The following is a 27,909-nucleotide window of genomic DNA, read 5'->3' as shown; positions in this document are numbered from 1 at the left end:
ATTGTGGTTATAATTAGATTCATTTTCTTATTATAGATCTACCCCACGCATCAGGTCACTCGTCTATGATGCACACAACTGTGTTGTGTAAATCGAACTACAGTATATAGACCCTCGCTAATCTGAATAGAGCGGGACTAAACTCCATCTGAGTACTGGCTTGAAATTTCCGGATTAACGGATATCGTTTAGTGATTATGAATATTCAGTGGCTATAGCTATAATTATATCCTTTAATTGTGAGGTTTCTGGTCCACTGATGAGGCATGTGACAAATGAATATTGTGTCTCAAACTGAAAGGTAATAGCTTAATTATCATGACAATAATTCACGATGGCCAGGCCAAAAATGGGCATGTGTGGGATGGTCTGGTGGTCTGGCACAAATGGTTCGTATGCATGTATATATATAACATAATTATATATTTGTTCCCATTAAGGTTATGTATTTTATACTCAGCTAGGGGCATCATATGTTAGTGATGCCTGCTGTCAGTCACAATTTACCAAGCCACCCCTTTCTTATATCATTACCTCACACATAGTGACTGTAAAGTTATAATAATAATTTTAAGCCATGCCAATCTGGATGAGGTGGGGACACCAAGGCTCAACTGACTGTCAATATTCAAAGTATGGGCTGCGAGACATCCATCGAACATGAATTTAGTTCATGCATTGTTAAATACATTGATTCCCACACAAATATTGTATATTGTGAGCTGGTTTGGATTGCAGGTGTGCATGTGCATTGTTGTCGATGTAGGTGGTTGGTTTGTGGTTTCCCATTGTAAATATATGGCATCCTTCTTTCCTGTATGGTGTACTGACGTGACCATGTTTGGTAGTGTATAGTGACCAACGATGATTTGACCAATCATAATTTCTGTTGCTATCTGTCTGCATGAGTGTGTGTAGATCCAGTTGGTGAAAAGCTACTTTATACAAGAATCAGGTAAATTGCTAATACATGTAATTATGTCCAAGTATACTCAATCAATCATGGTTTAATACTATCTTGTGTTATCATTCTGCTAGATGACCACCAGTGGGTTCAGATAATCCGTATAACCAGTTTCTTATTGTACAGACTTGCAGAAGTTGAGAGTGTTGTTACTATCACTAAAGCTGTGGCTGCTACTGATTGTATGCAAGCCAGTGAGTAAGCTATATAGTGAGGTTACAGAGACATAGGAAGGCAAGTCACTGCCTGAAAAATGAGGTTAGTGCATGGTTTGCTGTTGTTTCACTGCTTTTATGTCAGCTATAATTATCAGTGGGCATGACACTAATGTCTATTATAGCTTATTGTGTATTTTACATCACGCAAGTGCGGCCCGAGGGCAAACGGCACTACTGAGCCAATAATTATATCCCACGAGTGAAGCTGTGTAACAACGCATTCTTTTCCATCCGAGCACTACTGAGCCAATATACCGTATAGTGCCATGGGTAATTTTCGTGGGGTAAAAATTTCGAAATGGTGATTTTCTCCAATCTTATAATACTATAAAACGGGTGTTGGGTAGGTGGGTGAGCTTTAAGAAGCTTAAGCCTTACTGTGCCAGTATCTAACTACACCATATGGCAAGATAGCACACTGTTTCTACTGATCTTAGAGGTCAAAATACAATTATTGTAACACACATGCAAGCCCAAATACTACACTCCCCATAGTGACAACCTTGCTAAACAACTCTACTGGGATAGTCAGAATGGCCCTGACCAAAATATATTTGAGCTGCTACAGAGAGGAGCTCCACCCAACAACAGTCACTACTACACTAGAGAGCAGGATGGACACACTCCACTACACTGGGCATGTGCTAACAATCATCTCCGCAATGCCGAACTACTCATGAAGTTCGGAGCCATTGCAGCTACAACAAATAACTATGGCAGTACCCCTTTACACTGGGCATGTCTTCACAACAATAAGGACACTGCTAAGCTGTTACTGGAGCACCACTGTCCTACAGGTGAGCCTGGGTATTAGTCCAGCTGTGTCAATATAGGTGTCTGTCATCTTGTCCAGGTGTGTGGCAGTGACCGCCATTGTAGCTATATATAGCAAAGCTTCACAGTAGGTACATTTGAGTAGTCAGTAAGCATACGTGCGTATATATAGGCATACGAATTTCATCTTCTGGTGGCCACTATGTAACACACTTACAAATACTGTTTAGCATGTTTCACGGTCTGCCATGGTAGTAGGTTATCCCATTATGGAAATACCGGTTATTGTACTGTAACACAGCGGAAGTTTGGTGACTTATATAGACACATGGAGATTGTAAATTTACTGATATTACTTTTGTGATCACGTTTACCTATACTATAATTATTACTCTTATTAGTACAACCAGTAGGTTGTACATAGGATTGACAGTGCAGTAGTGTGTGTTTTCAATTATTGCACAAATTTTGACTCGTGTTTAGATTGCTCTATTTCTGCAGGGAAGGGCCACAGCAAGAAACTGAGTGGACAGATAGCTTAGTTAGCCTTTTATCTGTCTAAATGTGTGAAATTATAGTCAATGAATATTCTTATGCATTAATATTGATATTTGAAAAATTGCACTATTTTCATATTTCACCGCGTTTTGTCTGACTGACTAAGTAAGTAAGTAAGTAAGTTAGTAAGTAACATTCTTGGAAAGCATTTCCTCCTTGTACAGACATGTTCAGAAGATTCTAGATACAGCCTCTAGTCGACTAGAACCCGGACCATGGGCGTTTTTCTCAGAATTGCGTCCGCTTCCAAGAGGCAGATGACCTCTCAGGCTCCACTTTTCTTACCTACGCAATTCCGTTTAAATGACTGCCACAGCAACGCACATGGCAACTTATGAGATGGGCGTGGCTGGTTAACCGGCTGTGACATCGATCGGTACACAAACAGTCCCTAGTATAGTCCTTTTCTCCAACTTCTCTCCATTCTCAACTCAGGTATGCTACTGGCTAGATCTACCATAGGCCTCCATGCTTTTGCACTTTGAAGTATACACTCTAGTATTTAACATGCATAGGTAAATGAACACTGTAATAAGAATTATGTGTTCATATAATTATTCCAGTCTGCATGGCCTGTCTTCTCTTCTCTTCTTGAACTTCTCTTGCTTCTTGACATTCCTCTTAGGCATTTCACATTTCATTATTGAAGAGTATAAAAATACTGCTGTACTGAAAAAGAAAGGGAATCAAACTAAAAAAACATTTGCAATGTGAACGTTGCTAGGATTGCCAGGAAAAGAAAAGCGCGAAAAAGCGAAGAAACAAGAAATTCGGCGAGTGCATAACTCCAATCCGTTACAACGCCATGAACATGTACAGCCGAGTGGCCTACTGTTGATAATGATTTTAGAATCAAAATACAAGTTGGGTAAAAATGAACCGTGAATAACTGAATTCACAATCATCCACCCACACATCCAACACTTGCATGTTTGCTCAACGCTGTAAGGGAAAACATCACAAACATTATATAGCTTGCAAAAAATTCACTATAATTATATGATAAAAATTACTGAAGGATTGGCCAGGAAAAGCACAACACGAACAAAAAATTGAAACAGTACATGTGAATGAAGTTGTAACGGATTGGAGTTATGCACTCGCCGAATTTCTTGTTTCTTCGCTTTTTCGCGCTTTTCTTTTCCTGGCAATCCTAGCAACGTTCACATTGCAAATGTTTTTTTAGTTTGATCTACCATAGGCTTTTGCACTTTGAAGTATACACTCTAGTATTTAACATGCATAGGTAAATGAACACTGTAATAAGAATTATGTGTTCCAGTCTGCATGGCCTGTCTTCTCTTCTCTTCTTGAACCACATTTCATTATAATTGAAGAGTATAAAAATACTACTGTACTGAAAAAGAAAGGGAATCAAACTAAAAAAACATTTGCAATGTGAACGTTGCTAGGATTGCCAGGAAAAGAAAAGCGCGAAAAAGCGAAGAAACAAGAAATTCGGCGAGTGCATAACTCCAATCCGTTACAACGCCATGAACATGTACAGCCGAGTGGCCTACTGTTGATAATGATTTTAGAATCAAAATACAGGTTGGGTAAAAATGAACCGCGAATAACTGAATCATCCACCCACACATCCAACACTTGCATGTTTGCTCAACACTGTAAGGGAAAACATCAAAAACATTATATAGCTTGCAAAAAATGCACTATAATTATATGATAAAAATTGCTGAAGGATTGGCCAGGAAAAGCACAAAACGAACAAAAAATTGAAACAGTACATGTGAATGAAGTTGTAACGGATTGGAGTTATGCACTCGCCGAATTTCTTGTTTCTTCGCTTTTTCGCGCTTTTCTTTTCCTGGCAATCCTAGCAACGTTCACATTGCAAATGTTTTTTTAGTTTGATAGTTATAGGCAAGCCATAAAATTCACAGTAGAATTGGTGAATCTAAAGCGCCCTTACCTTAACTTATAGATTTGCCAAAGCATTTGTTTTTAACTTTCGTATGTTACGTCGGGTGAGTGCTAGCACACATTAAACGTCAGTGTTCAACCAACCATGCAGATATCAAGGACAGTAGTGGACAGACTGCTGCTGATGTGGCCAGAGAGAAGGGGTACAGTGCCTTGGCTGATTATGTGGAGGGTTTCCAGCCTCGACCTAGAGGTGAATTGTCCATCAGCTGTTGTACACAGTATAGTCAGTAGGTATCTATATAGTGAGTTGCATGTCAGTATACAGCTATAGGTTTCTTTGTTATGCACAGTCCGCATATATTGGATTACAAGTGGTGAATCTCGTGATCATTTTTCTCTGAAGATGTTTGGAACGTATTAATTTGTTGGCCACAGGATCCGTCAAATTTTTGTGATACATATAAAACTTGCCTATCAACACTGTCTACAGCCTTGTGTACTGTGCAATACCACAGATAGACAATGAATGCCTTAGGGACTATTTGTATGCAGTGCCCCCTCAGTACACTCGGGAGTCTGTTTGGCTTCTAAATCTCATAGATATACCTCCTGAAGATTTTCTAATCATTGTGTAGATCCACTGTCCTCGTACCCAACACTGGAACAGCTGAGTCAGCTGAAATGTGACCAATGGCTTCAACTTGGTGTTCGCTTGGGATTGGGCAATGACCAACTGGACACCATAAAGAAAAGCCAACATCCCACAACAGAAACTCTTCAGGCAGCCAAACTCAAGAATATTGACATGCAGTGGAAGGATATTGTGGAAGCTCTAATGAGCATTGGAGAGTACAAGTTGGCAGAGAGTGTTTGCAGTCAGCAAGGTTAGTAACTGCTGTTAAACTACTAGCGTTTGTTATTTGGGAAACTCTGTCCAGTACTATAAGCTTGTGTAGGATAGCCTCTTTTTCTCTTTTGCCATCCGTCTGTATGTATTCACGTTCCATAGTACAATGATAATTATAAGTATTCTAAATTGTACTAACAATACAGGGGAAGGTGAGAGTGCGCTGTCAGTGAGTGCATTCTATGGCTGGCTGGACTGTGTCAAGCGTCTTGTGGAAACTTTTGGCCTCGATCCAAAAGGTGAACTATATAATAGTACCTCAAGAAAACGTTTCAGGTTTTCTTTCAATCCTATACACAAGGCCGAAGCTCTACTTATTTGCCTGCCTGAGCCCACAATAATTATAGATTACAATATCTATTATAGATTTAAGTCCATGGGCGTGGTTTAGCTCAAGAAGAGCTTGCAACTCCAGTAAGGGACGTTAAATGCATGGCGAACGCTTGGACCAAGGAAAGTCTTGAGTATCTATAGGAGGAGTCAATGTGTTGCTCAGCTAGCTTTTTAACGGCTGCAAAATCCGGCATACAGTCTTACTCTTTTGCAGTCTGCATTGTGGATTGAATTATTGCTAAGGGGAGGTCCTTTTATAGTGCTGCGGTCACGTGGTATAAGTCAGATATCCTATATTATACTTGTAGCCCATAGATATAACAGTAAGAGCTATAGCTATAGGGATTGGAAACGACCAGGCCGCCCTGTGTAAATGGGTGAAACACTCTGCGTTATGATTTCGCGCTCGCGAATATTTTAGTTTTGACCGTACTCTGATGGTATTTCAACTGTTTCTAGCTCTCCTATCCGCTAGCGATCACTCAGGGGCTACGAGATACTCTAGAGAAGTAAGTTACACCATTGACAAGCTCTAAGTCCGTTGTCTTTACTCAGTTTTTAAGTTTTGTTGAGTTTAGCTTGAATTACTCCATGTCAACTTTTCTCTTTCCCTGCTGTGAAGCCGAAACAGCAAAAGACATCGCTTTACTTGGATATTATGTACCGTATAGTGGGTATATTTCGAGGGTATAAAATGTTCGCGTTTTCGCGGATTGAGCCTGCACCGCGAAAATTTATATGTTAGGCGTGTACAGTATTATTGATCACACCTATCGACAATAAGAGAAAAGAAAAAAGGAATCAAGAGACAAGGACGCCGGTATAGCCAGCTAGCTTGCTCTACGTCTATGCCCAGATTGTTTTGTACTGGTGGTATCCCCTGACCATTAGGCCTGTGCCAAATATTCCGGAGTTGTGCTGGACAGGGATCATAATTATAGCACGCTGTGTCGAGCATACGTACTGTCACATTTGTGTTGTAGACACTTTTCAAGGAGTGTGCTGGTCTATAAGTACTAGTGTGTTGGACACACTTCATTAGCGTGTTGTCATGCACCAGCCCGTAACCATGCAAAAATGTTTTACATTCACCGAAACGTTCATACAAATACGTAGTAATATCGACTAAACAAAAGAAACAAGTGTATCACAGAATGAAAATGATTGCAAAATAGAGGCCGGGACAATTACGAAAACATTGACAAAATGAATACTAGCAATAACGTTTGTAGCAAAGATCAAAGGAAAAACTATGCTAACAAATGCCATAGACTAAGATCTACAACTGTAGTAACCACAGACCGTGCTCTATTATTCTGTTTGGCATTTTTGGAACAGTTTGGTAGTTAGAGCACAGCTGGGGTAGTTATAGAGCACGGTTGATATGGGATTAAGACGGTGCACCTACTCAATGGCGAGAGTATGCGTAGCATCTGCATCTGCATGATGGTCTTGTTTCATATTAAATTTTTGTTGCCAACAAAGGCTTTATTCTCGAGTAAAGGCTAGTTTTGCTTACCAGTACGTTGAAGGCCATTTCAGTCTCTCCAGAATCAGGAATATCAAAATCTTTTCGTAGAAGGTTGCTATTCTACTTAGTAGTTAGCTCTATACTAGAGCCGATAGATTGGTAGCTGCAAGAAGCTAATAACTACAAACCAGTCAATGCACTGTTTTACGCTCGTGCTCTATGGATATTATTGGCCTCGCGGAAGTTCGAGAAGCTCATGTAGCTCGAGGCGACACCGAGTGCTACATAATGCTTCGAGAACTTCCGCAAGAACATAGAGCACTCGCAACCGTGCATTAACTAGTACTTTTGTGTAAGATACAGTTTCGTTCACACGGCCCCGTTACTCACCTGTATCCTTGAGCACCCCCTGCTTCAATTGTTAGAAATGTTCTTACAGAAAAGGGGGGGAGTAATTTTCGCGAGGGTAAAACGTCACTGTTAATTTTTTTATAGTGTCCACAATTTGCTTGTATCCACAGTGGCAGTGAATGAGGCTGGAGACACTCCACTCTCTCTGGCGTACAAAAACAGACATTTGGAAACGATCAAATATCTTGCTCAAAAACATCAGTGCGACCCAAAATGTGTGTACTGCAAACCGTTACCTTTCTAGTGTCCACAATTTGCTTGTATCCACAGTTGCAGTGAACGAGGCTGGAGACACTCCTCTCTCCCTTGAGTGTTCCCGTGGTAACCTGGAGATGGTCAAGGCTCTTATCAACAAGCATGTTGATCCAAAAAGTAAGTGTTCATCATGATCAATGATCAGTGCTGTTAAGTTGTGATGGTGGTTTTTCACAGAGCCAGTCAACAAGGCTGGTGACACCCCACTCTCTCTGGCCTACAAAGGTGGACACTGGGAAGTGGTCAAGTATCTCGCCATCACTCACCACTGTGATACAACAAGTAATTCCCATTTAATTTCTGGTTCGCAAGGCAAAACTCGCCCTGAAATGCAGCCACCTTGCTATTCCGTATATACTGTTCAATTCTGACTTCCTCAAACCAGTAATAATTTTGTACGGCTGGATGTGAAGTTTAAGGTGTGGTTTGGCAGATGAACAATGAAATAGAAGCGTAGATTCAGACACAGAGGTATAGGACTGGCTTTAGTATATTTAGCTGGGGCTAATTTCTAAAATGCAGCCACTTCGGTATTGCGGCCAAACTGCACTGTCCTAAGGGTGACCAGATTAACGAAAGTCTACGGTATGACTGAACATCAGGAGCATGATAGTATAAATTAGGCCGTTGAGGAGAAAGTGCCCCTGTTCTGGATCTCAGCCACTTTAAATTCAATGCTTGTTGTATAGCATTATACACTGGTCAATTGTCTTATGATTCAGAATACTAATGATTTGCATCAATTTGAGAAAATTAGCCCATGCATGTAATGGTTTGATTTGGTTTTCTTTGCATCAGAGGATTGTTGCTCACTTAAAATATGACCCATAGAATGTTTTAACAACGATTCAGCAAGCCATGCATGGCATAAGCTAAAAGTATAAAAGCTATAGGCTAGGCCAGTTATGGATGAGTTGACTCCTTTTTAGCTTCTTAATTGCTTATTATTATTAACGTTCACAATTGCGTGAATCCTTCCGATGATTCTTTGCATTGGACCATTCAATTAACCTAGAATTTATATTCTATTTGCGTTTTTTCCATACTCTTCCCCCTTGTATTAATTTGATACTTAAATCAACATGAGAACTTTATTGAAAGTTACAATGGAGGTCATGTAGAGTTATATATAGCAGCAGCCAATACCTTAGTATAATTATGTGCTGGGATATTTATTATATAGGGTCGTTTACCAAGAATGCATGTATTATTATACTAGTGTCCTATGGAGTACAGCGACATTTTAATTACCATTATTACATTTGCATGTATATTCAGGTATCCTCTTGCTAGCAGTAAAGCATGAGCAAGATTCAACAGTGGAGTTTCTACTGGAAGAATGCCGTTGTGATCCGAATGTGACTGATAAAGAAGGCAAGACACCTCTCGATTTAGTCAACGACCCTAAGATCAAAAAGCTACTCTTGAAATACAGAGCCAAGGCAGAATTCCATAGCGATCGGAATGTGACTGACAAAGAAGGCAAGACTTACTCTTCACAGGACCATAATACATTAAGAGAAGAGCACTTGATATCTTCTACACCGACCTTAGGTGATACTTTTAACGGGGTTTACTATATTGAATAGCATATCCGTGCTTTTGCATCTATATTAGAGTGCATATGGGTTTCATCCTAAGCACTGGAGTATATAGTATGGCTAAGAAGCCCCTGGAATTGTCATAAAAAACACAATCATGCAAACCCAAAGGGCTGGTTGTAGTATCCCGAACGTAGTGAGGGTTCTACTAGCCCTGAGGGCTTCTAAATCATGTAGAAATGTCCTAAACAGTGTCTAAGTATTTTAGATCATAGCAACCATGAGTCTCTAGCCAATCAGATTTGATCTATCTTTGCTACATGATTCTCTATATAAGTGTTGTCTAAGTGATTGTCTAAGTTGGATAGAACACTTCCTCTAACAATTAGTCTCGCGAGCAGACTTGTCCTAGAGGGAACGTCTGGTCACTATTGCAGCAATTCCGTGGCCCCTGCCGGAATGTTGGCAGTGCTAATTAGATTTGACTACGTGTTAGTGGGCGGTATATTTCCTATTATAGCATAAAATGAACGTGAAAAGAAGGATTATTGACTCTAGCAAGGCTAATTTTAGTGTTGAACCATACCTGGTTGCGAAGGAACTCGGTTACAAGGAGCTCAGACCAAGCAAGAGCTAGCTAGCTGCGAATGAAAATATTTGTCTACATGTGATTTGGTTAATTAACAAATATCTTGCACGTGACTACATTCCTCAGTGCCATGGAATTGCTGCAATATAAGTGACCAGACGTTCCTTCTAGGACAAGTCCGCTCGCGAGACTACTAACCAATCAGATTGCAGTATTTATGATCTAATTACTAGCCCATGATGTAGAACAATAATTATGCCTCATTTAATTTTGTGGCTATATATACATGCAGAGGGGGAGATTATTAAAAGGCAAGAAATAAGGACATTTTTGAAAAAATCTGCAATAGACTTTGGCCAATATGGGATTAAGACGGTGCACCTACTCAATGGCGAGAGTATGCGTAGCATCTGCATCTGCATGATGGTCTTGTTTCATATTAAATTTTTGTTGCCAACAGATGACAAAGCTGGCAGTGATCATGTTGTCCCCGGAATCTTCCCAAGCCCTTACAAACAAGCTGATAAACCACAACCTGTAAAGGCTGATAAACCAAGCCCAGAGAGAGGAAGAGAAACAGGTATTATAGGCTGAACTATAATTATAATCGTATGTACTTCCTTCTAGAACAAAAGCCATCCAAGGAGGATGAACTGCCTAACGATGTGCCAAAAGCATTCTGTGAACTACCTTCTACTACGATAAAGACTCGATATTCAGAGGAAAGTGATGCTACTTGTGCTCGTGCTCAAGTGGCTACAGGCAAACTGTGGCCAATCAATTACGGTAAAGATGTACTTTGTTTTTACATCATTAACCCTTTAACCGTCGGATTCTTAATTAACAGTGAAGTGAAATGTCTGTAAATTCTCTATCGGGTTTCCAGAGCAATAAAATGCCTAGCAACCATATACCAATAGAATGTCCATACAACAAGGAATAAAATGGTGCAACATGTGTTGCCATAACAACCACGGTTATTACGCTCACCCGTTTTTATCATTTTAAATGCTCGGCCAGCGGTGAGATAAAATCCAAAATTTTTTTTTTATGGATCAGCCTATCATATGGTATAAAGGCTTGACTAAGCTTGATTTTCACATCATATGAATGTAACAGTGCTAAGATATATCAATTTGAAGTACAATACGTACATGTATTACTATATCGGTGAACGATCTATGAAATTTACAAGCTCACATAAAGACTGTTCATTACTGCTAATTCTATTTTAGCTATACTATACTTACTACTGATATTCTAGCTATACTATACTACTTGCCAGAGTCACACAGTGAGCCCTCTCCTGGTCTTTCACCGTCCTGGTCCATAGCTCTAGCGTCTAGGTCCATGTCATGCATGTCCTCAGTCCCAGACAGTTCATCAGCGTCTGGCATAAAGCTGGTAGCCTTTGGGAGGTATCCTACTATCCCCTCTCCTTCATAGGCACTGTCATCACCAGAGGAGACATCACCATTGCTGTCCTCAAGCTGTTCAAGCACATCGGCACAAGTAAACAACCTAGCCATAGCTATAAACTTCGTGCGGTAAGATGCTACTGAAATTTTAACATAGCAACGTGGCTTGGAAAATTCTAGACTAAATTGCACGTGATTCTACAGCTCTTCCTGTATACAGGGATGTGCGTAGTTCGAGCTACTTCCTAAGTATCGCAGAATTAGAATTTCGCAAAAAAAGTCACTATTGCGGGCCACGATCCCGTGACGGTTAAAGGGTTAACCCAGATGATCTGTGTATTTTAGTTACATAATTATAAACACGACAACAATGTATTTATTATCTTACTAAACTCCCTTTGTGAGTCTTGACACTAATCATAAGTGTATATTGTAGATCCACTCTAAGGGATGCCAATAATAATTTTATAATGTTTAAAGTAAGTGGTTGCAAAAACTACAGTGTATACACACAAGCAAAAATAAACATGTATATATGAATTATAATTATGTATACTTAATAATGAGGTGACAGGTGAGGTTACTAAGTGTCTTATGGTTGAATTCATATCTTCCTAGATGCTTTTGTTTTGTTGAGAGAGGGTAGGATCTGGTTGAGGTCGAGAATGGCTTGAATTTTTTCTTACGAGCTTTTTGCTTCACATTCAATTATATAAATCACATTGTACATAAAAGTTGTTGTAAATCAATAGTGGGTGTCTTAATCACTCCAAAATCATTTGCACCTCATTTACTAGCATAGGTACTACAACATAAAAAATAATCTGCCAAAGCATTATTGAGAAAAGGCGCCCACAAAATTGTCACTACAACGAGAATAATTTTGATTAAAACCAAGTATAACTCACTAATCCATGTAACATGCCTCTTATATCACATACCACCTTATAGTTCAATCAGCCAGAAAAAGATTCTTTCGTGCAATCAATCCTTGTTACCTCCTATTGAGTAATAAAGCGCCTGCAAAAACTCACCCTAACTTTCAAGGTAGAAAAACACTTTTTTGGGTACAATATACATCCAAACTTTATGGTACCACTACCATTGCCATTGGAAAGCTTATGTTTTATGTACCCAAATAGCTCACTTGATTGGCTTGAACGCTGAAAGAATGATCTTGAGGTCCAAAACAACAAATGACCTTTTGACTAGCAATGAAAATCGTAATTAGGATTGTGCCATCCAGACTCTGTTGAAAACATTGGTGCACGTGATGCGTTTCCAATCCCTTTCCTTTACTATCTATGGTTTATGACTGAAGACTGCTGTCTGTCTGTCTGTCTGTCTGTCTGTCTGTCTGTCTGTGTATTCTGAGTCTACTTACCTGGATGCGATAGCACTGTGTTTGATGTAGGGGAGGGGCAAATCCCTTGCAGCGTATGCATACACCAAAAGTGCATGCCGGCTCTTTTGAATATTTGAGGGCCTTAGATTGATTCTGGTGCAATTTCAGCTCACAAGTCAAGCAGTATACAAATGCTTATGGCTAGATTCTTGGGGGGGGGGGGAACAACTTACCCCCCTTGCCTCCCCCCATGCATGTATATATAATTATACGCTTTCTTTTGGCTGGTGTTAAAGTCAGTCATTATCATCATAGTCATTCATATACTGCAGGGTCACCATTTAACATTACAACCCAACCCAACGATATTTGCTGTAAGCCTGGAGAGCAAGCTAAACTAACGATATTGACATCACCACCTGCTACTACATATCAGTGGTATTTTAAAAATCAAATAATATCAAATCCTGACTACAAAGGACAAACATCTGAACGTCTCCTGATATTAAAATTCCTTCCTAAGCATAAAGGTGTTTACTGGTGTGTTGCTGAAGATGCATCAGGAACACGGACCACCTCACGTCATGCAACACTCACTGCAGGTAACTTATTTGCCTTTATTACTCACCATAATTCATGATGATTCGTCCTCGCTATATATATAGGTTTGCATGCCATTGACATTGTAGCCTTTCAGAACAGTGCGTAGCAAAACTTGTCCATATAGAGTGTTGCTACTGTAGTTAGCTCTGCACTAGACGTAATATAGTTATTGGTAGCTGCAGGAGGGAAAAAAGAGCTGCAAAGCTGCATGGATGCACTGTACTTAGCTGTGTCATGCAGCCATTAATTTTATGGACTTTTAAACTTTGACAGCCTTTTAAGAAACGACATGGTCCCACTTTTTGCACCAATGTAAATTTAATAGCTACGGATCTAGTAGCTTCATTTGTTTGGTGCCTCTATCGAGGCGTGCACCCACCCTGCGGTGCTTTCATAAAAAAAAATTTTTTTAGTTACTGATTTTAACACAGAGGGAGAGAATATTGAAAAGCAAGAATTACAATTCATAGGGAAAATGTTGGAAAAATCTGCAATTGACTTTGGCAACTACGGGATTGAGAAGGGGCACCTACTCAATGGCTCGAGTGATGTGACTTACGAAGAAATGGAGTTTGTAATGAATTTGAATCTAAGGACACAAGTGCTGTCCATCAACCTAAAACAGGAAGTCACATCAAGTAAGCATAATTATGTCTGTCCTTAAAACTCATTACCGTACAGCGGGTAATTCTCGTTGGTGCAGATTCATATGAACTGCCTAAGTATAGCTCAGGATAGTTACAACTAATTTGTATGATGCTCTACAATACGAAATAAATGAAAATGTCCACGATACAAAAATAACCCACTGTACGGTATACATTTTTTGAATACCGTACCCTCGCGAAAATACACCCACCCTTTTCTGTAAGAAGTTTGGACTTATTAGGGGACTGGGCGTTTAATCGCAAACGGCGAGTTTTCATTCGAATATACGCCCACCAGCGGCCTCAAATTGAAGCATACACTTAGCTCTATGTTTATTATTTTTATTTCAGTGCATATAGTATGAACATTTTATTGACAACAACAATGTTATAAACTAATGCATGAGTATGATTGAAGCATGACATGAGAATGAACATGAAGAAGTGCTATTCGTTGCTCGTCAGATGTAGTAGCAGGAATTTCCCGAAGGATGGTAAGATCATACTCCAACAAAGCTATCAGGTACTTTGTTTCAAAATCAAGGCTAGGTAACTTGCAAAATTGGCCTGGGTGATGACTTTGTTCTCAGATTTGTGTTAATTGTTCCTTTTCTCTGCACATAGGACTAGTTGTTCCCTGCATACATCTTTAAAGGCAAACTCTTCAAGGGCAAACAGATCCACACATAATAACTGATCTTGGTCCAGCAAGGAGTATAGTCTAACTAAAGCTTACTTTCTTCACTAAAATTAATAGTGAACATGTGGCATTCAGCTACTGTCAAACTCTTAATTCTGGGTGGGCGTATAATCGAGTCAAAATACCTTGTTCTAGTTTTTTACTTGTCTGTTCTTTCCAGTATCTTCAAGAAGCATTTTACAAGCTCTACACTGTCGTCTTTCATTGTTTTGAAGGGTCAACTGGTGCTTTCCAGTCACACACATTTGATTTCTGTTGCTATGCATTCAAACCTGGCCTTTTGTAACCACTCCTAACGCATATGCAATGAAGTCTAAGTTAGATAGACCACACTCATTCGTAGAATATGCGGTTACGATTTGATTCCCTTGGCTTTGCCTCGGGCTAACCACAACTGCGGAGATTAAATGGACCTATATTTTACTCTTATATCTAGATAGTCTATTCTTAGACACTCAGTTGATAAGATCTACCGTATATGCTCGATCAGAGGCCGCTCTCAAATAGTATAATTATAGCCTCCTTTGCGAAACATTTAGTAGTTGCTCTCAAATAGTAGCCTCAGTGAACTTTAACTCTAGCATTTCTGCACGTGGCAGCCAAACAAATTATTAATACTAGCAGCTACACTAGTACTGTAAAAAATGATGTATTTTTCACGCAGACTATTGTAGCAAACGTGCGTTTTTTCCTGGTAGTTGCCACAATAGTCACGCACTTGTGTGAAAACCATTTTTTACAGCGTAGCTAGCTACATGTACGTAGCTACTAGGTACAGGTAGCAGCTTGTTAGTGCTTCACAAAGATTTTTCATGGCAGAGTTTAAGTTTATGCAGGTGAAAATAACTTTTGTTAACAAGCTAAAGGTTGTTGAATTAGCTGGAGCTAATAAACGCCGCTCTTGAACAGTGGCCTCTCTCGAATTGTAGCCTCCTCTTCCAGCAAAATGAAACAACTAGATCACTGAAGTGCAAACCCTCGGCTGGTGCCATGATTATAAGAGTATAGTTATAATGCAGTGCATGCATGTAGCAACTCGACTAAACCAGACTGGAGAGGCACATGCATGCTGAGAGCAGTGGTAGTACATGAGGCATGCATTGTGGAAAATTGGCCATACAGTCTTAGAGAAATATGGCTCCTGCCAGGCTGTTTCATATAGACAAAAGAGCTAAACTGGATCCAGAGTCAGTCAACAATCAGTCACAATTCTAGCTTTCTACTTTAGTGACCCAATTCCGGTATATACGGGATCACTTCAGCTGCAAATACGTCGTCTGCCACGTGTAACTGCCAACGTGCAAGTTCAAACTTCTTAGCTTTTGCTTGACAAAGAAGCTTTAACACATCAAAATCTGCCACTATTTAAATCAATATATTGCTGTGTGAAGGCTATCCATCAGAGTAGGCTGGACATGTGTCATCCGGTAGCATTATTACTCATTAATAGACATCAATAATCTCAGGAATACGCTTAAAATTGATCCTTTTCGATCCTGCTGAGTCAGCTTTTACTTAACTCTTCCATTCTTGCTTGTCTATCTCTCTTGTATTATATCTCCTGTTAGTTAATGAGTCGTAGTAGTTTAACAATATGATTGTTATACCTGCTATATACATCATGACAGGAGTAAAAAAAACCAAGGCAAGTGCAGCAACAACTCGATGTTTGTGACTAATCTAAGTTTCTGGCTCATTGCTTCTAGTATGACTATAATTATGCTACTCAGTTTCTAGTTTCACTGGGTATTTTTAGCATTATTTACTACTAGTATGGAGTGCTAAAATCGCTTGCAGGCTTTTGACTTGGCTGAATAGCTACTGTTCTCTGCAAGTTTCCGTTTTTTTCCGTATATCTCTCCATGCATGCACACACATTTCCTCTGTAAAACATTATGACATGTGTCCAACCTCCTCTGGCTATCCATGCTGTAAACGCAGTGCTGTGGTATCCAGGTGAGTAGAAAAGGCTATCACAAACAAACAAACCAACCGATTACTATACCCGTGGCCGCCCACACGTGACTCGGGTAATTAGTAGCATACATGTATACGGTATATGCATGGGAAGTACCTGGTAAATGTGCCTCAGAGGAGGTATACTATATATATGGGACTCAGCCGGTATATACCTGCAACTTACCTAGTGTCCTGTTGTCAAGTAAAGTAAACTTGTTGTATTGTAATCAAACCTTGAGGCAATTAATTAAGGTTTGCTCATGCGCACTAGTATCTAAATGAGTTAGACATGTGTCCATGTGATTTAAAAGCCCTCAGCCACTTGTATATAGCACCCTAACTATGCTTGGGATACTAAATCAGTACCTTTGGGCTAGACACCTCAAAAACAGTGCTATTACATTCTTTTATATGCAGGACTGAAAGAGGAGCAACTCTATGCCAAAGCCATAAAAAAGAAGATCTCCCTTACCTACACCAAAATCGTTGCCCTTGGTCCAGGCCAGGTTGGAAAGTCTACTTTTGTTAGCAGATTGTTGGGAATAATGGTAGGAAACATCCAAACTTCTCCTCCAGAAACACAGCCTCGATCTAGTACAGGTATTTCGGAGTCGAGAGAAGCTTGTATACAATATGGAAGATTAACTTGTGCTATTACTAATGAAAGAAAGTGGCATGTTTTGCAAGATGAGCTACACAATCAACTAAGTGGCCTAATGTCACTAATAGTGAAGCAATCTCAACAAGGCCCACAGCATGAAACATCTAAAAATAATAGTCAAAGAGCAAGCAAGATTGAAACTGTTGAATCACTGGTTAATGATCGTGGTATTCAAGTAACTACAGATTTATCCCCTGGTAATGAAGGCACTGGAATAAAATCATTGCTAGTTACTGCTGGCAGACATATTCTGAAATTGTTGCCAGTTACTATTCAAGAGCCAATTGTTACCAGACAAAGTGCATTGATGCCTAGGGAATCAGATATTGATAAAACAATTAGAGAATTTGATGAACTAAAACATGAATGCAGTCATAGGCTAGAAACGGTCGAATTTGAAATGTTGTTTAATGTAGCTGATGTTGGTGGCCAACCAGCGTTTCTAGAAATGCTACCAGCCTTAACTATAGGGCCAGCTCTCTACCTTTTATTTATGAACCTTAAACAAGATCTAAGTTCAAGATACAGTGTGCCATTCAAATGTAAGGACTCAAAAACAAGTCTTTGTAAAGATTACTCCTATACTTCAGAAGAAGTCTTATTTTCAGCACTTTCAAGTATTGCTTGCTTTGGACACCCAGATGAGCAAGTTGAACAATATGTTCAGAAACCAGCATCAGGTGATAAAGAGCGGAAAGATTCTCTTGCATTACTTGTGGGAACGTTCTTTGATGAAGTTAAAAATAAAGAAGAAATAGAATTAACTAACCAGCAGCTAAATGAACGACTTAAAGGCACAGCATTTTATAAAGAAGGGCTTCTTCACAGAAAAAGTTTCAGTTTACTAGTGAACAATATGAGTGCAGAAGATAGTGAAATAGAAGCTCACAGAAAAAAACTAGAAACAATACTTACTGAAAAGTTTAGAAAGTATGAAATTCCAACACAATGGTTAATGCTCAGCATCTGTCTTAAGCTTCTTGCTAGAAATCAAAACAAGTATCATGTTTCCTTTGCTGATTGTGTCAAGTTGGGGAAGTATTTGAACATGGACGAAGACATGGTGAGTGTTGCTTTGCAATTTCTCCACAAATACATCGGGCTTGTGATGTATTTTCCTCATCATGAAAGCCTTAAGAAAATTGTAATATGTGATCCCCAAGTAGTATTTTCAACTATCAGTGAACTAATCTTTAATATTTACGATCACAACAAGAATCAAGTTAGCGAGGCACAGTATGACCGCTTTGTGGAAACTGGCTGCTTTTCACCTCAAGATATCATGCTAACACACGTGAAAGAAGATAAGAAGAAACTTCTTTCTATTACCACCGTAGTTGATCTACTAACGCACTTAAATATTGCTGCTAAAGTTCCCGTATCTTCTAGTAAGGGCGAGGTGTTGTATTTTCTACCTGCGGTTCTTCAAACTGCTGAAACAGATGCTATTAAAAGAAAGCAAAAGGGAGGAAATGATCAATTACTTCCAGAACCAATCTGCATTCGATTCAAAACCGGATATATACCTTTAGGATTTGTGTGTGCTTTAATTGCAAATCTTACTGCTGAAAAAAAATGTGATCTACTTTTTGACGAAAGCAACAAGCTCTACAAGAATATGATTCAATTTCGATTTCAGGGTATGATTAATCTCACTGTAATTTCTTTGCCACGATATTGTGAGTTCCGTGTCACTAGGCAGCTCCCAGATAATGATAGCATTGAGTTTTGGAGTGAGGATGGTTGTCCTCTGATCATGGAAACTGTACGTACAGTTGCCAATAAAGTTATTCAATCTTTGCAGCATGGCTTGCGTTCAGTAAACAATGATTCTGAAATATATGATTTTGCTTTCCATGCGCATTGCCAAAGGAATTCCGATACTGACTTTGGACAGGAATGTCTCGCTAAACTTGACTATAATGATTCCGATAAAGAGATTGACGTAGAAAAAAATATTCCGGAGAAGGTTATATGTACAAAATGTAAAACTGCTATTCCACTAACTCCAGAAATGATGGTATGGTTTGGTAAGGTAGGTAAAACGCAATACCTAAAAACAGTACCCGTATACAGATGATTCCTATGTTTTACAGGTTCCAAGCACTCCTCTAAGAATTTGCGAGCAGCCTGCTCGAAAAGGGAATGTCATAAGCATACGTGCTGATGGAGTACGACCACTAACATATGAATGGCTTGTAGGTGGGATAAAGCTCTGTGATGGTGATGACCACGACTATGACGGCTATGCAACAGACAGTCTTATCATTAAAGATAGCGATTTATTGTCAGAAGTTTTTTTCAAATGCCAAGTAAAGGACAGATTCGGCAACTGTGTTGAATCTAATGAGCTTGGTAAGCATTATAAGTTCGTATATGCGGCAATAATGATCCCTGTTTCAACAGATCTCTTTGAAGATAAGCTCAGAAGAACTTGGAAATTAAAAAAATCAGAAATCAATAAATTAAAGAGTGAGTAAACATGCACAAACTATTCCACTATTTTTTCATTTTATTGTAAAGGAAATGGATTTACAAGTATCAGAGAACTGAAACGTCTCCAGCTTAACACGCTAGACTTTAACATGGGTGAGAAGGAAAGGATAAGACCACTCCTTGCTTCTCTTCGAGGTACACATACTATAACAATTTACATCAGTGTTACGTACTGATAAAATACTTGCTATGATCATACCTGAAACGTTTGAGACATTCATTTAACATATAATTATGTTGAAGGGTATATATAATAGTGGCTGAGCCTCAATGGTTACCATGCATAATTATAATCCGACTAGAAAAACATTTGCAATGTGAAAAATTGCTAGGATTAGCCAGAGGAACCACAAAAAAGCGTGGAAACAAGAAATCAGACGAGAGCATAACTCCAATCTGTTACACCAGCAACATACTGAGATTCAAAATTAAGCGCAATGTGGGGATAAAACCTAGCCCAATTAATTATGAGGAATATATACCTGCATGGGGAACAAATAATTAAGTGCATGCATAATTATATGTTTGCATAGTGCTTATAGATCAATCCAGTGTGTTGGATAGCTTTTATCCCGTTGCTATACGTTGTTGCCAAGTGCAACACACAGCATAATGCACTAACCACAAAACGCCCCTCTTAATTTGTTCCATTAACTTTTTTCCACTTTCAGTTCAATGGAACATTAAACAACATCCCCAGGATGTGCTTATTAAAGTTGGTGAGGATGCCAAATTCTTCATTGCTGTGACCGCGTCTTCTCCTGGGCAGGTCTCTTACAACTGGTGCTTTAACAATCAGAGTATATCAGATGACAACGCTAACTACAAGGGAGCAACAACAAGTGAACTGGTTGTTTTGAAGTCCTTGTCCAAGCACTGTGGTAGCTACAAGTGTATTGTCACAGATCAACTTTTATCGGATGTGCAAGTCCCTTCATTTTCGGCTGTCCTTGAAATTGGTAGATATAAATGTTATATTATTATTATGCAGAGTTTTTTCATGATTATGTATGGTCCATTAATTAAACGAACATATTATTATGCTATAGGTTCTAGGTCACCATTCTGAACAGTTATGGTTCATACGAAATTTGCATAAAAAAATAGTTAACCCTAATTAGAATTCTCATTGAATGTACAGATGGAACCAAAATTGAAGACGAGGAGTCTAAACTCCTTGGAATAATTTTACAGAAGGTGACTTCACTGCAAGATGGTGAACTGGATTTAAATATTACGGAGCTACTCAGTGGAACAAGTAATCTGACTTATGAGGAGCTACAAATAGTCCTTGATCGGACCACACAGACATCATATTTATCAACTGATCTGGAACAGAAGTTGACAACACGTAAGCAATACAATATCATTCATCCTGCACTCTGTACCAAGAGTACATAAAGAGGAGTATTCAACTCCCACGCACATTCCATTCTACATCTAGGACTGAATCCATCACTAACACTTGTAGTTGTGTAAATGTGGGCTGGAGGTACAAACCACACGTGTGTATGCTGATATCATTTTGACCTAATTAACCACTACACCTATGCACCCTCTTAAGATGCGGTCTGATAGTGATGTGGTATGACATACTCGTACCGTAACCTGGTTTACACTACAACTTGCCTTAATGTACTCCTGATTGTACGCTAAGTTGTACACCTCATAAAGTTATTTATTTTTGCTATTCATTTATATGTTTTCAGGGATACAGGAGGATAAAATCTATGATGAAGCAATAAAAAATGATAAAAAGATTAAATTGTTCTGTCTCAAAATGCTTGCTCTTGGACCAGGACAAATAGGAAAGTCAACGTTTATCCGTAGACTTCTTGGAATCATGGAATGGGATATCGATGAAGATCCCGAAAATGGACCAACAAGAAGCACTAGCCTTTCTGAATATAGAGAAGTATTCTTACGCTATAGTCACGAATCAGTAGCTCTGTCAACTGAACAAAGCTGGCATGTACTTGATGAATCAGACGTAGGTAAGGAATTGAGAGCACTCATTTCCCTATTAAATATTCAGACTGAAGCCGAAACACTTAGTGAAACGGTTGCTTCAGAAGAAACAAAGGTGACTCCTCAAGCATCTCTTCAACAAAGTGATTCACCTCCTAGTGATTTATCTGATTCTAAAGTGATCCCAACAGTAAATGAAAGAGAATCTGAAAAAAACTCTGTTGCTTTAACAAATAATACTTGTCCATCTTCCGACACTCTAAAAGCTCAAACAAAAGTTCAAAAAAGCGAGATTGATGAAGTCTATGAAGAGTTTGAGAAGCTACGTTCTTCCACATCGAGTGATTCCCCCGATGATGATATAAAGTCAATACATGCCTTAATCAACATCGCTGATGTTGGTGGTCAACCAGCTTTCTTAGAATTGCTACCTTCTTTGACAATTGGACCAGCAATGTACCTTGTATTCATGAAACTTCTATGGGAATTGGATACTCCACAGGAGACAAGATACAAAGGCGAAAACGAGATGGAAGCATTAATCTGTAAAAACTACACATATACACCAGAAGAAGTTATTTTCACTGCTCTCTCAAGTATTGCATGCTTTGGTCACTCTGATCAGGAAGTAGAGAAGTATGTATATTCTGACCAGGATGCTAACTCAGATGTAAATAAGAAGAAAATCAACTCACTTGCATTGATTATGGGCACCTATGCAGATGACCTCAAATCTGAGGATCTAGCAGCTACAAAAAAAGTAGAAGACACCAATAAGCGACTTCGTGCAACGCTGGCCACTACCCCTTTCTATAAGGATGGCCTTATCAAATATTCTAGTCTATGCAAAAAAGAAGTTCTCTTTCAAATTAATAATAAGTCTGGGGGCAAACCTGAAGTTGATAACTATAGAAAACTTATTAAAAATCTTATTGAAAGCAAATTCCGACAGTATAAAATCCCTGCAAGGTGGTTGATGTTTAGTATTTGCTTGAAAATTCTTGCTCAGAAAAAAAAGAAGAGTGTCATAGAATTTCTGGACTGTGTTGAAGTTGCTAGGCGTTTTGGTATCAATGATGAAAAGACAGTCAAAGTTGCTCTAAGATTCCTTCACAAATACATCGGGTTAGTGATGTACTTTCAGAAGGATGAAAAGCTCAAACTTTCAAAGGATATCGTCATCTGTGGTCCTCAAGCAGTTTTCACTTCTATTAGTGACCTTATTTTTAATATTTATGATCCAGATGTAGAACCACCTGTGTTCGATCGCTTCACACAAAAGGGTTTCTTTTCTCCTGAAGATCACAGCATGGAGGCTATCGCTGCTAAAAAAAACCAATTACCCATTGAAGACCTAATACCGTTGTTGGAGTATCTAAACATAGCTGTTCCGATGGTTGTGGATTCGATCAATGGGTACTTTCTTCCAGCAGTTCTTCAAACAGCCACCAGTGAGGTATTGAACATGTCTCTCGATGGAGCAGATACTGTTCGAGATCCAGAGCCCCTTTGTGTCCGTTTTAAAACTGGTTTTGTACCATTGGGATTTGTTTCTGCCCTTGTGGCTAATTTATTAAATAATAACAACAAGGATCTGCTTTTACTTGGGAACGAGCAAGAAGAAGTGGTGTACAAAAACAAAATCACATTTCGATTTCGAGGCCGTTACAATATTGTGCTGATTTCCCGGGCCAAGTATTGTGAATTTCGAGTATCTCGACCCCTAGGTGCTGCTAAAGATGAAGAGTTCAGCAAATTTTGCCCACTGCTTAAAGACATGTTACAGAAATCAATCAAGGATGTAATCGACAGAATGCGACAGAGTTCTCTATTCCAGCCGTCACATGGCTATGATTTTGCTTTTAAATGCCCTCAAAGCAACTGTAAGAAAACAATGGGTAGCGGATCATCATTACTAGTAATTAATCCAGAAGACCAGCACCTTAAAAGCATGACTTGCGAGAGCTGCAAGATTGCTATAGATGTAACCCTTCAAATGAAGACATGGTTCACAAAGGTGAGTTGTATATAATAATGTACCTCTAAGCATGAATGCAGCTGTAATATATAGTGTATATGTATGGCCAGCAAAAACAGGAGTTTTAAAAATATATACCGTGCACCTTAGCTCTTATTTTTTTTACGCATGCACACATGCATAGCAGGACCTATACTGTATAGTGGATGTATTATGTGGGTATAATACATTTTTGTGGAAAGACGGCATGTTAGCCGAAGATTTAATTTTGGCAGAATAATAACCGCTTTGCAGCATGCATGCATGCATATATGCATGTGATAAAATTCGTAAGTATAAAATGCTTGCTTTCAGTGAAAACATTTATACCCTTGAAATATACCCACTGTAACGTTACTTTACTACTCCCATTTCCCCTATGCACATGCAGGACCTAGCTCATGATGATATTAGTGATGATGATCAACAGGTGAATTTGTAATTTAGTAACCCCGAATGCAATAGAACTCGCACTTATTCTGAAACTTTTACTCTTTTAAATGTTCCCAGAACAGTGTAATTATAGACATGCATGCAGATCCAATATAAATTACATGTCCTATAATTATGTGTATAGGATCCACGGACTACCAGTCTCTGTGAGTTGATGGTCAAGTATGGAGTCACTGACAAACAGTTGAATCGAGAGATTACACAAGAGGACCTTGCTCCAGTAGCTATGCACTTTGATACTGTGGAGCTCTACCTCAACCCACTGAAGTTGAATGGAAACGAACAAGTTGATGTGAGGACTTCCGGTCATGTTAGTAGCAGTAATCAAGTAGCAGTGATTAACTGTTTGTCAATCTGGAGGGGACACAAACCCAGCGAAGCAACCTTCAGAGCACTGATTAGGATCTTATGGGATCTGAGGAAGGAAAAAATTGTTACCAACATTTGTCAGTACTTGGAAAAAAAGGTGTTTACTTTGCACTGTGTGTACAGTATTATGTTACTGCATGCAGCATTTCAAAATGCACACTTCGGTGCCTGTTTGCATACAGTGCTTGTAAAACAATGTGTAGAATGTGTAACTATTATAATGCTCTTTACAGGACCATGACACATTCGGAGAGGAGCACCTGGTGCAAGGTAAATATGGGAACACTATCAGTCACGCTATAAACATTATATTCACTTTACTTAAAATTGGGTCTCATAATTATTAAGTGCATGCATGATTGTGTTCTACAGGTTGTATAATAATACCTAATACATACATGGACCACTAAAACCTGAGCCTACACACATGATTCATGCAGCTCAGGCATTATGATACTCCCAGTGTGAACATAACTCTCTTGATATTATAGTGTTAAAAAGATTTTTTTTTCTCAGTATCTCAGATTTCCGGAAAGAATGACTCAGCCACATGCACACAGAGAGGTTTGTGTATATAACTATACTCTGTTGACTTCAAATACCGTATAGCGCGAAATTTTCGAGGCACTTAAATTTTGTGGAGATTACAAATTGTGACCTCATGGTTCATCACCACATGCAGGAGAAGACTTGCTACCACTAGATAAAGTGAAGAAAGCCGTCATTGCAATCACTGCTGACTGGTACAGTCTGGCAATACAGCTGGATATCGACTACAAAGCTAGAAAGGTATGAAACCTCATTATTGATACATGTATCAGAGTGACAATCATGTAATGCATGAGCGAATATTCATCATTGTTGTCATGACCAGGTCATTGAGTGTGACCACCCATCGGCAGCAGCTAGGTTCCATGCCATGTTGCAGGACTGGGTGAGGAGACCCTCCCCTCCCCCCTCCTGGTCGGTCCTCATTAGAGCACTAAAGTGCCCCGTCATCAGTCGAGCAGACATTGCAGCAGACATTGCAGCAGACTTGGAGAAACATCAGGTACAGTAGCCCTCATATAAAAGTTCCCGTTCCGTACCGTTCAATTTGCGTACAACGGTTCGCGTAGAAACGGAATGAAAACGGAAGCCAGCTCATTAAAATTTAATACGGTACGGAAATAACCGTTTTAATTCTGAAATAACGTTCGCACGTGTAGCTGCATGATTTGCTCCGTAGCTAGCTGGCTAGTGTTCCAAGAAATCAAGCTGGTGAACTGTTCTACTAAACAAAGAATCCTCATCCTTCACAAACAGCTACGGAGCAAGTACAGAATCCCTAAGAAGCAAGGTCAAGGCGAGCTAGATCTAGTTAGAATAATTACTGACATTCAGTTTGAACATTTATATTTATATTTATAGCACTGTACATGAATTTGTTATTCTTCATTTGACATGATGTTTTAATGATACAGGACATTGTATACGATAGTGTATAATTTATAATGAAGTGTTCAACAAAAGTAATAGTACAATCAGATCATAATAATAATGTAGCTGTATCTAAGATTCCAGACTGAGAGATCCGGTTGACTTGCTACTACCAACTTTCTCATTTTCTTCCAGCCTTGCATGTAAGTTCTGCAGTATTCCCAGTGCTATTTGTATGCCCCTGGATTACACTAGAGAAGTTAGTACATTTGTAGCTTGCTTAGTACATACAGAATAAATAAAAATTATTATTGCTAACTCAGCAAATTCCACCCGTTTTTTCTCCTAGAACGGTGTAGGTAATTACGGTGCGTTTATGAATAATACGCTACCGTTTAGTTAGCGTTTTCTGACTCCGTAAAAACGGGAACGTTACGTGCAACTGAAACGCAACGGGAACTTTTATATGAGGGCTACTGTATGTTGTACAATTGTGTGTATACAGTGCTATGGTGGCCGAGAAGGGTCACCCGCCTCCGCCTACCGCCATAATGAACTGCGCGCGGTTAAACAAAGAACCGCCAACAATGTTCCGGTCAGTCTGCACAAGGTCAACGGTCAATGAATCATGTCAGCATTCTAATTAACGCAAGGTATTCTTTGGCTATCAATGCAGTGAGTTGGATTTGGTCCTAAAGCTACTCTTGCAGATCACTAGCATATAATTATAGTACGTATATATTATTATAGTGAGACCATGGCCATTTCAAACAAAGTAATACGTGCGTTAATTAGAATGCATACATGATTATTTGACCTTTGACCTTGTGCAAACGGACTGGAAAATTGTTGGCGGTTCTTTGTTTAACCGCCCGCAGGCAATAGGAAGAATCGCGCGCGTTTAATGTGCCTACGCCGCGAGTGCTTAAATTTGCATCATAACACTTATATACACATAGCATGCGCGATCAGTAACAAAACCTCCGCGCGTGGTTCCTTGTGGCAGTTGGCGGAGGCGGGTGACCCTTCTCGGCCATCGTACAGTATATTGCATTAACTAACTCCTATGTGCAGGATTTGGGAGTATCTAGAGATGGTGAATCATCCATTCCCTCTCAGGGTCAGCAAAACGTATTTGTCCAGAAAGGTTTGTCATAATCTATTAGCATTGATTTCAGCTTGACTTGCTTGCTACAGAGCCACTCAGTGTAGACCAGCACTTGAAGGTGGTGAGAGAGACCACCTGGGAAGCAAGAGCCAAATGGAAGTGTCTGGGAGAACAGTTGGGAGTTATAACCATGGAGAAATTAGAGGTGAGGATATATAATTATGATATACTATTAAATAGCCTCAGAATTTCTAGACTTTCCTTCAATTGATGTAAAGGTTTATGTATCCTATGCTGTACTGTACTGTACCTACTTCTTCAAGTAATAGGTAATGGCCCCTCACAAAATAGTTTTATTAGTGGAGTCAATTAGACGAAGTAAGTTATCATGCTGTGATTTTCTTCCTACAGGAGATTCAGTACAACCATCACAACCATCATGATGTAGCTGGAGCTTGTTTAACTGGCATGCTGGAGCACTGGTTGACCCAGACCGACCCTCCCCCCTCCTGGTCTGCTCTCATTGAGGCTCTCAGATCCCGTGCTCTTGGTCAGGGGGACATTGCCAATGAGATTGAGATTAGGATCGCTAGAGACAAGTGACACATGAATTGTCCAAAAAATAACTGTCTTGTTTTATTTGTATAATTATAGTTCCTCTCTCAGACTTAAACACATTGCATGCACTGTAAGACTATTCTAGTTAGATTGCAAGAACATTCTAGATGATGTAGCTAGTTTGTTAGTAGAACGTTCTAGAAACAGGGTTTAGCATTTAAGTATTGAGTTAAATTTGTATTTGTTAAGTAGAATCTACCACCGAATTGACTGTGAAAACTGA

The 27,909-nt window shown here is 39.3% G+C and overlaps 1 protein-coding gene across 3 annotated transcripts; it reads left to right on the top strand.

Annotated features, from left to right (window-relative positions):
• Positions 1 to 852: 852 nt before the first annotated feature.
• On the top strand, positions 853 to 27,909 carry LOC135336416 (uncharacterized). 3 transcript variants are annotated; one of them, XM_064532180.1, is made up of 30 exons: positions 853 to 955; positions 1,091 to 1,222; positions 1,678 to 1,979; positions 4,547 to 4,648; positions 5,034 to 5,282; positions 5,452 to 5,544; positions 7,631 to 7,735; positions 7,791 to 7,892; positions 7,953 to 8,057; positions 9,054 to 9,329; positions 10,366 to 10,485; positions 10,533 to 10,691; positions 13,001 to 13,270; positions 13,703 to 13,909; positions 16,995 to 19,273; positions 19,335 to 19,593; positions 19,645 to 19,710; positions 19,762 to 19,869; positions 20,406 to 20,693; positions 20,876 to 21,085; positions 21,444 to 23,719; positions 24,111 to 24,149; positions 24,297 to 24,638; positions 24,775 to 24,811; positions 25,058 to 25,105; positions 25,224 to 25,330; positions 25,416 to 25,592; positions 27,035 to 27,107; positions 27,158 to 27,273; positions 27,480 to 27,909. In XM_064532180.1, the coding sequence occupies exons 2-30, from the start codon at positions 1,218 to 1,220 to the stop codon at positions 27,669 to 27,671; spliced, it is 8,712 nt and encodes a 2,903-aa protein (XP_064388250.1). In that variant the 5' UTR covers positions 853 to 955; positions 1,091 to 1,217; the 3' UTR covers positions 27,672 to 27,909. The 3 variants fall into 3 exon arrangements, with proteins under 3 accessions (XP_064388250.1, XP_064388252.1, XP_064388251.1); XM_064532182.1 differs by lacking the exon at positions 25,058 to 25,105; XM_064532181.1 differs by lacking the exon at positions 853 to 955 and having other exon boundaries at positions 1,076 to 1,222.

Source organism: Halichondria panicea, chromosome 5 (assembly GCF_963675165.1).
Source record: "Halichondria panicea chromosome 5, odHalPani1.1, whole genome shotgun sequence".
Taxonomy (NCBI): Eukaryota; Metazoa; Porifera; class Demospongiae; order Suberitida; family Halichondriidae; genus Halichondria; species Halichondria panicea.
This window is presented reverse-complemented; position numbering and strand designations above follow the sequence as displayed.

Coding starts and splice junctions, on each gene's coding strand:
- LOC135336416 (XM_064532180.1), top strand. Junction 20,694..20,875: donor TTCGGCTGTCCTTGAAATTG/GTAGATATAAAT, acceptor TTGAATGTACAG/ATGGAACCAAAATTGAAGAC. Junction 25,593..27,034: donor CAGACTTGGAGAAACATCAG/GTACAGTAGCCC, acceptor TCCTATGTGCAG/GATTTGGGAGTATCTAGAGA.